Source organism: Sinocyclocheilus grahami, unplaced genomic scaffold (genome assembly GCF_001515645.1).
Source record: "Sinocyclocheilus grahami isolate Dianchi unplaced genomic scaffold, SAMN03320097.WGS_v1.1 scaffold144.1, whole genome shotgun sequence".
Classification (NCBI taxonomy): domain Eukaryota; kingdom Metazoa; phylum Chordata; class Actinopteri; order Cypriniformes; family Cyprinidae; genus Sinocyclocheilus; species Sinocyclocheilus grahami.
In genome coordinates, this window is record NW_015505323.1 from 689,908 (window position 1) to 704,340 (window position 14,433).

Here is a 14,433-nt window from a genome sequence, read left to right on the forward strand (position 1 = left end):
GCGTAAACATAAAACCCTGTCTGCATTTGTGATCAGAGAAATGACAAACAACAAGCGCTACTCTACACTGCTCAAAAAACTTGCGTTTGAATCGTCAGTGGCAAATTCTTTAAATATAAAAACTTAGTTACGCCTTCTTTCTTTGCGTGAACATTTGGGCGGCGTTATGCAAATATCTAAGTCATAGTGATGTAGATATATGGGGGCGTGTTAGAACGAGGTGTTTTAGGGGGGCGTGGTTGACTCTTAACTTTTATAAAGAATATCTCTTTGGATTTGAGACTTTAGTCTTTGCAACTTTACAGATCTTCTTTATGCACCAAGAGCTTGTAACACTCCAAAGAGAAAGGAAAAATTGAAATCGCATCATATGACCCCTTTAAAATTCTGAATATGGAGATTCAGTCTGCCCCCATTCATCGCCTACTTTTTGGTCATTTTGATTATCTTTGCACTTTTACAGTTAAAGACTGACATTAGTCAACACTTTTCATCTCTCAAGTAAATTACAAAATAATATTAGAGATTAAAATGTTTTGCTAAAATGAGAGTATTGGACTGAGTGTGTATATATATTTATGGCTTTATTCGCAAGTGTTTGTAGACTAATTTATCTACTATAAATAAAATTATTCATTGTAAATCTTAATGAATAATAGTGATTTTTCCCCCCTGTCATCAAAGATATTAGCTTTATTTTCTATGAAATAATAGTTTTTATTTTGGAATATTGTTCATGTGTTTTCTCTGAGTTGTTAGTTATGTATACAGCTGCACTGAGTGTGTACTTGGATACGTAATAATGATGTAACGTTTTTGCAAGTTATTTATTAGGCCTGACAGATCCAAGTAGGTGTGTGTACAGTATGCGTGTGTGTATATCTGTGTATGTGTGATACTGTGCATGTTTTTCTTTGTGAAACTACAAAAGCTTCCTAGCATCTGCTGGCCTGGATGGTCTTATCTTGGCTCTGTTTCCTGCAAGATGTCATATGATGAATGAGAAGAATTCACAGATGATCTTGGTGTTTCTTGCTGTGTCTCTCTACAGTCAAAATAAATAGATCATTCAGAGCAGCATTATCTGCATTCAGCCTCACTCTTTTTTCACACTGCAAAAAATGCTTTTCTTACTTAGATTTTTAGTCTTATTTCCAGACAAAATATCAAAAAAATCTTACATCAAGAAGGATTTTCTAGACAAGTAAAAATTATTGTCTTGTTTTCAGAAAAACCAAGTCAAAATTAAGTGAGTCTTTGCTTAGAACAAGCAAAAGAATCTGTCAATGGGGTAAGCAAAATAATCTTATTTCAAACAAAAAACAAGATTATTTTGTTTACCCCATTCTCAGATTATTTTGCTTGTTCTAAGCAAAGACTCACTTAATTTTGACTTGGTTTTTCTGAAAACAAGACAATCATTTTTACTTGTCTAGAAAATCCTTCTTGATTTAAGAATTTTTAGATATTTTGGTTGGAAATAAGACAAAAAATCTAAGTAAGAAAAGCATTTTTTGCAGTGCATAACTTTGCTTCCTCTTAATATATCTATGTATATAAACAATATTTAAATGGTATCAATACACTACCTTTCAAAAGATAGGTACGATTTTGTAAAATGTTTTTGAAAGAAGTCTCATATGCTCACCAAGGCTGCTTCAGTTTGATAAAAAATATAGTAAATATAGTAATAGTAATAATTAGAATTTTTTTATTTTTAAAAGTTATTTATTTATTTATTCATTAATTTTTTGGGTGAAACTGAATTTCCAGCAGCCATTATGTCAGTCTTTCTACTTTCTTTGTTATTTCTTTCTTCTTATTATCAATGTTGAAAACAGTTATGCTACTTAATATTTTTGTGGAAACCATTATATATTTTTTTCAGGATTCTTATAGATTAGAAATTTACTTAAAAAATGTGCATTTGTTTAAAATAGAAATCTTTTGTAACATTGTAAATGTCACTTTTAAAAAATATTAATAGTAAAATATCATTGCTGATAAAAGTTAAAAAAAAAAAAAAGTTCAGTCTTACTTTCCTACTTTGTTCAGACATCTCGGTTAGGTTAGGTGGGGGAATGTTATGTATCTAACATGTGTTTGCTGCATAAACTAACTGTATCAGAAATTCCAGGTAGTGATGAGACAGCAGTGGTGGAGTCTCTGCACTGTGTTTTGTGTCAGTTTCAGCAGCGTTGACAAGGTGCTGCACCCTTGATTACACTCTCGCGTGCCACAGCAGTTGTTTAGACGAACCAGAAGGTTCATGTTTGAAGTCTTGTTCAAAGATGGTAGCCCGCTGATCTTGTAAATAGTACTTTGAATGATAAGCGTAATGGTGAGATAGCATTTGGCGTGCTCTATAAACGTCTCTTCTTTGCCGCCAGATGCTCCCATCACTTGTCTGTTAATAAGGCTGTCTTCAAAAGAACGTTCCCACCAGAGGGTCAGAGGGACGGTTCTGTGGCATCTCAGCTGAACAGAGACACTGACACTCCATGATCAGGCTTGTGTAACTTTGATTGGCTAAATCTTTTTATGTAATTCAGGGTGCACTTAATTTATAGGAATGGTTTTAGATTGTTTTGTTTTTTTTCCACCAAAAGTGTTATGGACATTTTAAGATACTGCATAAATGCGTGTGTGTGTGTGTGTGTGTTACACTCACTTGAGGTAGATTTATTTGACAAAGAAGACATGTAAATAAACTACTATGGAAATACATTTACCAAATAAATTTATATATGTGCATCCAAAGAGTATTCTAACCTATACTGTTTATTATACTGAATGTTTAAGCTTCTAAAACAGATCCTTAAAAGCTGTTTTAAATATTCAGGGTGTGATGTTACATCCAAAACACCTTTGATCTTTACCTATAATTCTATATGCTTTATGTTGTTGTGTCTTTTTTAAGACACAGACTACCAGTCAAAAGTCACTTATGCTCACCAAGGCTGCATTTATTTGATCAAAAAATACTGTAAAAACTATCATATTGTGAAATATTTTTTCATGTAAATGCATTGGTTTTAAATTTGAATATATTTTAAAATGTAATTTATTCCTGTGATGCAAAGCTGAATTTTCTGCATCATTACTCCAGTCTTCAGTGTCACATGATCCTTCAGAAATCCTTCTAGTATGCTGTTTGGTGCTCAACGTTTTTATATTATTATGAATGTTGAAAACAGTCGTGCTGCTTTGCTATTTGTGTAAACCATGATACATTTTTTCAGGATTATCTGATAAATAGAAAGTTCAGAAGAACAGCATTTATTTGAAATAGAAATCATTTGTGTAAACCATGATACATTTTTTCAGGATTATCTGATAAATAGAAAGTTCAGAAGAACAGCATTTATTTGAAATAGAAATCATTTGTGTAAACCATGATACATTTTTTCAGGATTATCTGATAAATAGAAAGTTCAGAAGAACAGCATTTATTTGAAATAGAAATCATTTGTGTAAACCATGATACATTTTTTCAGGATTATCTGATAAATAGAAAGTTCAGAAGAACAGCATTTATTTGAAATAGAAATAATTTGTAACATTATAAATGTCATTATAAAACATTATAAAAATCTTTACTGTCACTTTTGATCAATTTAATGCATCCTTGCTTACTATTAATTTCTTTCAGAAAATAAAATCTTACTGACCACAAACTTTTGAACAGGTAGAGTACTTTCACTTTCATCTAACACTTAGAAAGTAATACAAGTACCTCTGGAATATTTACTACTGTCTTCTGTTGCGCATTCATTTTTTTACATTTTAATTTAATAAATTCATGCATCATAGGGTTGAAGCTATTACCTGCCACATAAAAGCTTTGCCACTGACCACCAAAGATGTGTAACCTTTTCCTTTTTCTCACACCCTTGAATTCTTAAACATCTTAATCCAGTCAGTCACAAGTCAAACTACTTTCTTTTGTTGTTGTTCAATCCACTGGCCAGTTCCTGTTAATCTCATAATCCACTAAAGGAAATTCCCACTAAATGAACAGTTCTGTCACTTTCTGACAATTTAGTGGCAGTTTCACTTCTCTAACCGAACAATGACCTCGGCTTGACCGTGCACCTATTAAACAATTATCCATGCTCCATGCCGAACGTGTTACTCTTAATCAAAAGAAAGATTGGTGGTTCTTATCCACACAAAGTGGATTCGAGTAATGAATAAATGCTCAGACAAATAGTGGAAATATTTGGTTGTTCCACAGGGAGCATAGTTCTGCAATAATAATTTTACATTTATAAATAATACATAATGCAATTTTTTTACATCATTGTCAGTTGTTTAGAGGTGAGATTTGTATGTTTTAATTCAAATTTAATTTAATGTTTAAATCAAACCACTTCTCATGACTGTAAAAATAGAAGTCATTATCTGACTCTTTTTTTTTGTCTTTATAGTATTTCTGCAAAGACTCTTTCCATGTGTGAGCATGGCTATAGGTGAGTCCAGATAATAGTAACTTAAAAGAGTATATTTTAAACTTACCAATCATTGTTTGAATCTGAATGCACCCATTTTCGAGTGTAATGAATATATGAAGGAAATATACTGTGTGACAGCTATTTATTTTGATCAGTGAGGCTGTTTTGGATTCATTGTTGCACAATCATGTAACCTGTTCTGTTATGTGACTTCAGCATGGCTTGACACATTATATTTATATGTAGTTTAGATCAGAAACTTACAATCTGATCAATAACTACGGAACAGAAAAATGTGCAGGTGGATGCTGCTGAAATATTAGCATGTGGCTGTCCCAGCACTGCAGTAATGACAGGGAGAAAAAGAGGACATATTTAGAAACAAGTCTGCATTAAATCAAAGCTTCTTTGACAGAGCTGTGGGCCACATGCACCGGCTTTTCTTCACTTCATGTGTAAATAAAGGCATTATATTTTGCAAGGGTTTGGACTTTTAGGAGTGACGTTAGCAGTGCATTGAGTGGTGAAATGTCAGCACATAAATACTGGAAATCTAGGCAATGAACTGTGTGTGTGTGTTTTCACAAAATACATATGGAATTGGTTTGCTTTTTTAGTAATTTTAAGATATAAAATATTTTCTTATTAAATATTTAATTAATCATTAATATTTGATGTTTTATGATGATTCTTTATACATTTTTGAATATATGAATATTCTAGTGTTATTTATTTTTGCTGTTAGATTATCTGTCTATCTACAAGTAACAATAAAAAAGTAACAATAACAAAAATAAATGGTGAAATAGTGACATTTTCCAATATAAAAAATATTTCAACAAAAATTGAATGTTTTAAATCAACCCTTCTGACATAAATGTGTGCATAGTTAAAGAAAATATTAATATTTTTTCTTTATGTTCCACATCGGATATTTACCATTCACATGGCAATAGCTTGTTTTCCGATATAAAATTCCAGATGTGGTAATATGGATGGTTAGAAGTTTTTGTGTGTGACATCCAGTTTGTTCAGGATATGGGGAGGATTCTCTAATTGTCTGCTCATGGTAACAGTATTATCTGTAAATGTCAAGCCTCTCATCATCCTTCTGCCGTCCAATTAACATCTCTCACTCCTCTTCTGCTTTTCCACTCAGCAAGCTCAGCATATATCCCACTCACAATACTGCGACTCAGTGGCCTGTGATTGTGCCCTTTCAAAATATAGCATGAATGAGAGTTTCTAGATAGCTGAGTGTGTTCAGAAGGCCACAGGGTTTGTGCGTGTGTGCTGGTGAACAGATGTGTGACATGAATGAATAATGGAGACACACTGATGGATGCCATTTGCAGTTGACACAACAGAATATCGGTGATCGGATTAAAATGAAGTAATTTATGATCTACCAGTTACATAAAGACTGCAGAAGAGATGTATTCTCATAGCTGAATTTGCACTAAAAAACACTACAACAGCATAAAAGTGCCATAGTAGTCTGAATACGAGCCTCAGCAAAGGGGGATAACAACATTTTTCTGTTTTGTTCCTCACACGCAGGTATGGAAACCTGCTTCTGCCTCAGAATAAAAAACTAAAAAAGGGAATTGTGACAATTTTGACTTTTTTCTCACAATTCTGAGTTAATATCTCACAATTCTTCTTTTTTAGTCAGAACTGAAAGATAAAAAGTCAGAATATAAACTCAGAACTGTGAGATAAAAGCACTTACCATATTTATTTTTTATTCTTTGGCCGAAGCAAAAAACTGAATTATGACATGTAAACTCAGAATTCAGTGGAAATGTCTTGCTATAGGAATGGCGAGAAAAAAGTCAGAATTCTGTGTTTATATCTTGCAATTCTTTATTTCTTAGAATTGTAGGAAACAAAGTCCAAAGTGTGAGACAAAATGTCACAATTATCTTTTTTTTATTTTATGCTCCGTGGAAAAATACATTTTATTCCAGAAACAGGCTTCCATACAAAGCTGTCATATGCTTTTTAGTTCTTTCATGTGTTCTTTGTACTTTTTGGACTTGACCACGGTCACAATGAACTTAGATTGTGTGGTAATGATTCCAAAAAAAATTTACTTTTGTGTTCCTCTGATAAAATGTGTGAGTAAACAATGACAATGAACAAATTTTTGCATGAACTATTGCTTTACGCCAAGCAAAACATAAAACTGAACCAAACAATTTAGGACTTGAGCAATAACTAGAGTTTCCGTTTCAGATGCGAAGTGTGCTTTTAAAAATATTTAAATGACCTCATAATAACCTCATTCCACATGCAGGGCAGTTTTGCATGATTCAGTAGCTGGAGCCTGTGCTTTCTTCTGGGATGTGTCTGTGCTGATTTTCACTGATAGTATTTCTATTTGTATGATAGGTATCAGTGTTAACCCTATTTAGCTTACATTAAGGATTTATGCTTTCCAGGCTGGTTGCGGCTATGGAAGCACTTTACTTCCAGCTCTTGTGTTGTCTGCTTCTGCTTCTTTTTGGCATCTTTCACAACTGTGTACAGTATTAAACACTGACTTCCAATTCCACTTTACAATTAAATGGATTATTATGAACTTAGTAGGCAGCTCTCTAGACTATGGATAACAGATTTGTGTTATGGATGGATTGTTTGGTTTTACAGTGTTTCCTAGTAGAGCTTGTGTTTCCAAACCTGCGTCTTGTGTTTTATTTATGCTTGAGCAAGATGCTACCTCTCATTAGAACAGCTGTATTTTGAATTTTCAATACTTGAAATGTGAAGGAGGCCCCATAACCCACATGTTTTTGCAGTAATACCATTATTTTGCTATATGTGACCCTGGACCACAAAACCAGTCTTAAGTCGCTGGGGTATGTTTGTAGCAATAGCCAAAAATACATTATAGGGGTCAAAATTATTGATTTTTATTTATGCCAAAAATCATTAGGATATTAAGTAAAGATCATGTTCCATGAAGATATTTTGTAAATTTCATACCGTAAATATATCAAAACTTCAATTTTGATGAGTAATATGCATTGCTAAGAGCTTCATTTGGACAACTTTAAAGGTGATTTTCTCAGTAATTAGATTTGTTTGCACCCTCAGATTCCAGATTTTCAAATAGTTGTATCTCGACCAAATATTGTCCTATCCTAACAAATCATACATCAATGGAAAGCTTATTTATTTATTTAGGTTTCATATGATGTATAAATCTTATGACTGGTTTTTGTGGTCCAGGGTCACATATTTGTTCATTTTAAAAACTGAAGTCAACAGTTTGCATGGCTTTAAGTTTAATTAATTTGCTTATATTATTTAAAACTTTACATGACTGAACTTTAATCTTTTAAATGTCCTTAACATGCATCTGGCTTCATTGTAAAACTTTAGATCAAGTAATTTTCATTTCACATTACCAAGTTAGCCAAAATGACTACAATGATCAAGGAAATTGTTGGTATTCATTTAACGGTGATAATTTTTAACGGTGACTTGGACAGATGTTTAGAGGTTTTTTCTTTTGTTCACGTTACCATACATACGTTATTGCACTATATAAAGCATTGTACAGTATCAAGACATTCATCTTTTTTTGCGTCTTCAGCCTTTCTTTCCTTTTCTTATATTCCCCACAGACACCTTGCAGTGTTAACAATGTGGTTGTGTGTACTGGACAAATTTGCAGGCTGTCACAATTCAAGGCACGTGGATATTTATAGAGCTTCCACTGCTGCCACCTTTGTCCTCTGCTTAGAGGTACAATCTTATTCTCTTCTTTCTCTGATTTTATATATTGTTTGTTTAGCTTTTTAACCCATCTACATATTATTCTATGTACATATTGTCATTAAGATATCATTGGGGAATCACGACACCTTCCACTTTTTCCATTTCCAAACATTTATCCTTCTCCCACCCTTAGCATAGCTTAATGTTTATCTCTCACTGTGTGTAACTGATACCTGGTCCATCAGCCTGCCGTGATTGAATTAGTGTCAGAGACTCTGGCGTTATGTGCAGATGTTTTGTGGTGTACAGTCTACAGAGTCCAGCTCAGCAATGTGTAAAGCCCTCACTATTCATCATCCCCTCTGTTTACCCACACGGCCCATATCTATGTCCTCCTGCTTTCATCTCACTGTGGCTCTTATGGCATATTAACAGTCCAAGTGATGAATTTAGCCTAAGATTTAGTCTAATGAGAACCACAGCAGGGTCCATTGCAGCATACTTCACGTGTCATGCTGCATTATTGCATGGATTATTTCATAAACCAGACTCAGTTTTATAAAACTAGAAAAGAAAAAAAGAAAAGAAAAGGCCTAAAGCCTTTTTAGATTTACCTATGATTTATTTTTTCTTTGTGCAAGACCTGGACGGATGGATTGATTGGATTCTGCATGAAATGTCTGATGATGGATAAATTGTTGGTTAAGCTGAGCAGCTTACCTGAAATTAAAAGAATAGTTTATGAAAAAATTTGAATTCTTTCATCATTTACTCACCCTCATATTATGTGTTGTTATTTTTTTCTTCTGTGTTTTTCACTAAATGAAAAATAGTGAACTACTCACCCTTTCAAACATAATTTCAAACCCATAAGACCTTCGTTCATCTTCGGAACACAAATGAAGATATTTTTGATGAAATCCGAGAGCTTTCTGACCCTTCATAGACAGCAGCGTAACTGACATGCTCAAGGCACAGAAAGGTAGTAAGGACATCGTTAAAATAGTCTATGTGACATCAGTGGTTCAACCATAATTTTATGAAGCTATGAGAATACTTTTTGTGCACAAAGAAAACTAAAATAATGACTTCATTCAACAATTTCTTCTCTTCCTTGTTGCGTTCCCAACAGTGCCACAACGTTTACAATTTCATGTTTAGTTCAACGTGTATTTAAGGTTTTGTAATAATTTGTGAAATTTAACAGCAATTTCTGAGTAAAACTCTTTTTTTCAGTGTAAAATTCAACCAGGACCAATTGTCAACACAGGCATTCCATCAGAGAATGGTATCGACATGATTTACAGCCAAATCATGTGCTTACCAGGAAATACAAACACACGTGGCACTGTATTGTTTTTTTCACCTCATGAGACTGTCATTTCTGCTGATTTGAGAATTTGATTTCGGCTTTTGGCAGATTGACTTTGGGTTTGGAGGTTGGGTTTAAAACTTGCTTCTTAGCTGAAAAGCTAGCCGCACATGATCTTTGCATGCTCTAATGTATCTATTTTTTACTGCGTTCATCATTTTTGATGGAAACCTATTGGGGGCAGCTAAGCAGTTTCTGAGCATTTTCTTCCTCAGTCCATCCAGTCAGATTGTTGATGATTCAGGACTGGGAAACTGGGCCTTGGCTTTCAGTGTTTTTGGCATTTTTTTCAGTCTGTTGTTTTATGAGGGATCATTTTACCTACAGTACATTAGTTTGGCAGTAATGAGTCACACTCAGCAGAAACGGTTCAGGGAAGAAGTGACCTTTTAGTCTTCAGAGGTTTTCCAAAATATTATTTATGCATTATTATTTATTAGAGCCATCAATATCTCAATCTAGTCTTTATATACTCAGAAAGATACTAATGTCTAAAACATTTTATTTTTTAATTGTTTGCTTAAAGTCATAGTTCTTTTCTTGCACTCTGAACTGCAAATGGGGGAAAATTCAGCCTTTCAGAAATTGTTTAAACGTAAAACTTTGGAAAATGCTTCCAGAAACCAAGTCCATTAAATACGCTTAAGGGTGTGCGTGTTAAATTAGCACTATAATCCATGTATTAGTTTCCACTCACCCATGATTTATGAAATAGATTTGTTTTCTGCAGCTTTTTTCCATCCAACACACGAAGGCATGGATTACAGGTTGCTGAATTTTTTTTAAGTCATTCTTTGGGATGGTAAACATGGTAAATTTTAGAAAGTGTATTATTATCTTTGGCCTTTAACAGCCTCTTCTGATGCCAGCTGATGATCATCTAACAGTACTGTATTTTGATCAAGACGTTGACTGGCTGTCTGCCTATCTTGATCTCCTTCCTCTTTTCTAAGTGAATCAGTATACAGCTGCTAATTAAGATCTGTCAGTCTCGTAACGCTCTTCATTCCTGAGAGTTTGTGCAATTAGCATTTTACCGTTTCTATCAATAATTGATTGTGAAAAAAGCCCCGGGAGTTGTATTTCAAATGTCCTTATGAGCCTCATTAAGCAACAAGGTCCTTTTGTTGTGACTGTTTGAATCATCTTGCATTTCCTAACTACCAAGACACTGTTGCTCCTAACCATCACATTACACCCAAGAGCACAGCTGAACAATTTCATTCTGTCCTTGTGCAGTTAGATTGCAAAACTGAGAAGTAAGGCAGCGGGTAAGAGCGAGCAGTAACACAGGGACATGTGAGCGAGTGAGCCAGATGTGTCGGGTTTGGCATGATCCCCAGCAGCAGCTGCTTGCATGGAGCCGATCGGACTCCCAAGAACTTCTCTGAGAACCGTGGGGCGAATCCAGCTTTTTATTTTGCAAAGTTTCAGCTGGGAGCACTTGGAGTTGTCCGGGAGCACCATTTCTTGCGAAAGGGCCCCTTTTCTCAAAGAGTCTGAGTTCTCCTGAGAAATGGCAGGAAGTGGGGCAGTAATCTCTGGTTTTATCCACTCCATTTTGAGTGGGCATACTGGGCTTTCCAAGCAGGGTCTGTGACAACAGTGATTAAGAGCATCTGTGTGTATGAGCTGAGTGCCAACTTGGATTATGGGGTGTCAGTGCCATGGCGAGTTTCTCCGTCCACCAGAGGCAATATTCATCAGTACGTGTAGAGCACATGTTTGTTTTTGAGTTTTTGGTCAGTCATTGCTGTGTTGCTGTGATATTTGTGTTTTTGTTTGTTGATTTTATTTAATTTTTTTATTTTTGCTATTGTTTCCTGAGGTATCGAGGTATAGATTTAAAAATATCAAAATTATAAAATTTGCATTAATTTAACTGTGTTTTACATGATAAAGTATTACTTGATAAAAGAAATACAGCACACCCTAGTTTTGTATTGTATTTTGATCTGTTAGTTTGTATGTGTTTGTTTGTGTTTCAGTTTTCTCCTAGTGTTCAGCTGTCTGGTCCTTTCTGTTTTCTCTACCCTTCCAGACCATCATACATTTGCCAACGAGGGGCTCTTCATCCTGGTAAGGGGTTAAAATGACACAAACTTCTAACAAACCTTAAACAGACGAACAATACTAATCAATCTGGAGGAAACAACAATCATAACAATGCTGATTGATTAATAGCACCATGAGAATATGCAGTCCCTAACCCTTCTAGCAGCTTCCCAACATCAAATTTAAGCCCGTTTCATGTTTTTAAGACTTTCGCAAAAACATCTGACACTGGCAAAACATCTACTATAATCAAATATTAGCAGTTTATATGTTGATTCATTTTTCAGAATGCACAACTACTTTCGAATGGCCATTTATGGAGAAAAGGGCTTTTTTCATACCTAGATGATGTAATTCCAACATCTACCAGCAGGACCAGATGCAGCCACTTTGCATGTTTATTTATTAAATATTTTGGCTAATTTGATAATGCTATCAGCTACCAATAAAAGTGTAGTACTCTCAGATCCATTTAACACATTTTACCATATTTAAATAATGAAATGTACTTAAAAGTGCATAGTTCACCCATAGACAAAATTTGTCTTTATTTACTCACCCTCATGTCATTCCAAACCATTCTCCTGTATGATGAATTCCTTTCTTTTGTGCTGGTTGTGGTAACCAAACAGTTGACTGTAGTAATTCCATTTTATGGAAGAAGAAAAAAAGTACAGTGGAAGTCAATGGCTACTGGTTTGTAATGACATGAGGGTGAGTAAATAATGACAAAATGTTCATTTTTGGGTGAACTACTCCTTTAGCTATACAAATATATTTAAAATAAATGAAACAATCACAAAAGTAGAGATGGAAGATTGTTTCTTGTTTTTCTTGTTGATTGATTCAACCTCATTCCTCATTACCAGACGGCTTTAAGTCTGACACAGTATACATTTCATATCTATTAAATTGCATTTAAATGAATCCACTTACTTTCTCTTACCTGTAGAGGAAATGGTTTGACTTCCTTCCTGTGTTTTATATCCAAAAATGTAGTTTAAAGAAAATTGAAAGTTGGCAACCACGGACTGTCTGATCTGTCTAAGTACCTTCACTAAACAGCATCCACATTGTCTGTGCCGTCTCTAAATACATTCACAATAGCACATCATCTGAATAATTAATCGCACAGCCACTTTGCATGTTTATTTATTAAATATTTTGGCTAATTTGATAATGCTATCAGCTACCAATAAAAGTGTAGTACTCTCAGATCCATTTAACACATTTTACCATATTTAAATAATGAAATGTACTTAAAAGTGCATAGTTCACCCATAGACAAAATTTGTCTTTATTTACTCACCCTCATGTCATTCCAAACCATTCTCCTGTATGATGAATTCCTTTCTTTTGTGCTGGTTGTGGTAACCAAACAGTTGACTGTAGTAATTCCATTTTATGGAAGAAGAAAAAAAGTACAGTGGAAGTCAATGGCTACTGGTTTGGAATGACATGAGGGTGAGTAAATAATGACAAAATGTTCATTTTTGGGTGAACTACTCCTTTAGCTATACAAATATATTTAAAATAAATGAAACAATCACAAAAGTAGAGATGGAAGATTGTTTCTTGTTTTTCTTGTTGATTGATTCAACCTCATTCCTCATTACCAGACGGCTTTAAGTCTGACACAGTATACATTTCATATCTATTAAATTGCATTTAAATGAATCCACTTACTTTCTCTTACCTGTAGAGGAAATGGTTTGACTTCCTTCCTGTGTTTTATATCCAAAAATGTAGTTTAAAGAAAATTGAAAGTTGGCAACCACGGACTGTCTGATCTGTCTAAGTACCTTCACTAAACAGCATCCACATTGTCTGTGCCGTCTCTAAATACATTCACAATAGCACATCATCTGAATAATTAATCGCACAGGGCTTTCTCTGTGGCTGTTCCAATCCAATCGCACTCTGTATATCTTTTTTTAGGTGTTTTTGGAGGTGTGTCTTCAAAAAAGGTGAATTGGGTCTTTTTTTCTGTTTGCCAGCATTATGGATCAAATGTGCCGTGTATGCAAGCCTGTTTTGCTGTCTATTGTGTTACTAAGAAGTTTATCTTATTAGTCCAGCTGGTATTGTTCTGAAATCCTTTGTAAGCATAAACTCGTACATATGCAGTAGAAAGTTTTGTACTACAAATTATTATTTATTAATTATAAGGCTTTTCGCTAAAGTATGTTCTGTGTGCTGTCCATCTGAAGGGATTGCGAACTTTATTTAGTATGATAAACTATTATTAGTGTTCTGTGTACGGCTTTATTATAACACATCAGGGGGGGCGTTTGCACTCTTTATAACTGCAAGGAAACACATTTTGAAAATTATTAGGCCTTATTTTTATTACCGTTTTAGCAGCATCTCAGGCCGGATTCATTTCTCATCTGATTGGCACATGGTAAGGATTCTTGTACTGCCTCATGTCTCCCTGTGGCTGCGTTAAGTGTGCATTTTGTTTTCCGCTGGGATCTTTGCTCTGGGAAATGGCAGTGTAAGCACACGGGAGGATTCAGGTGTTGTCGAGTATGCAAGAAGTAGCCCACTCCATCCAGTAATCTTAGCTGCAATTCTATAATCACTCTTTCAGTATGAAGTGCTTTTTCTCTCACACAGACTTTCTCTCCCAATTTTTTTCCATTTAATGGTCTCCTTCAGGAAAGGGCTATGTTGTCTATCATGCAAGTTCTGGTATTGAATGTACACTCAGTCTGTAATGCGTTTGTTCACATTGAGAACACGGGTGCCACTACAGGATCTGTAATCAATACAAGTATTTAGTGCAGGCCTTTGTGAATCCAAGCCGTCTGTGGCATCTTCACC

The 14,433-nt window shown here is 34.6% G+C and overlaps 1 protein-coding gene across 1 annotated transcript in view; it reads left to right on the top strand.

Moving 5' to 3' along the window:
- LOC107591607 (potassium voltage-gated channel subfamily KQT member 4-like) overlaps positions 1-14,433 on the top strand; it is a 45,294-nt gene that overhangs the window by 14,150 nt on the left and 16,711 nt on the right. Inside the window, exon 2 of the mRNA XM_016280810.1 lies at positions 11,541-11,631. Coding sequence (XP_016136296.1) covers positions 11,541-11,631 — 91 coding nt within the window. The remainder of the gene's footprint in view (positions 1-11,540; positions 11,632-14,433) is intronic.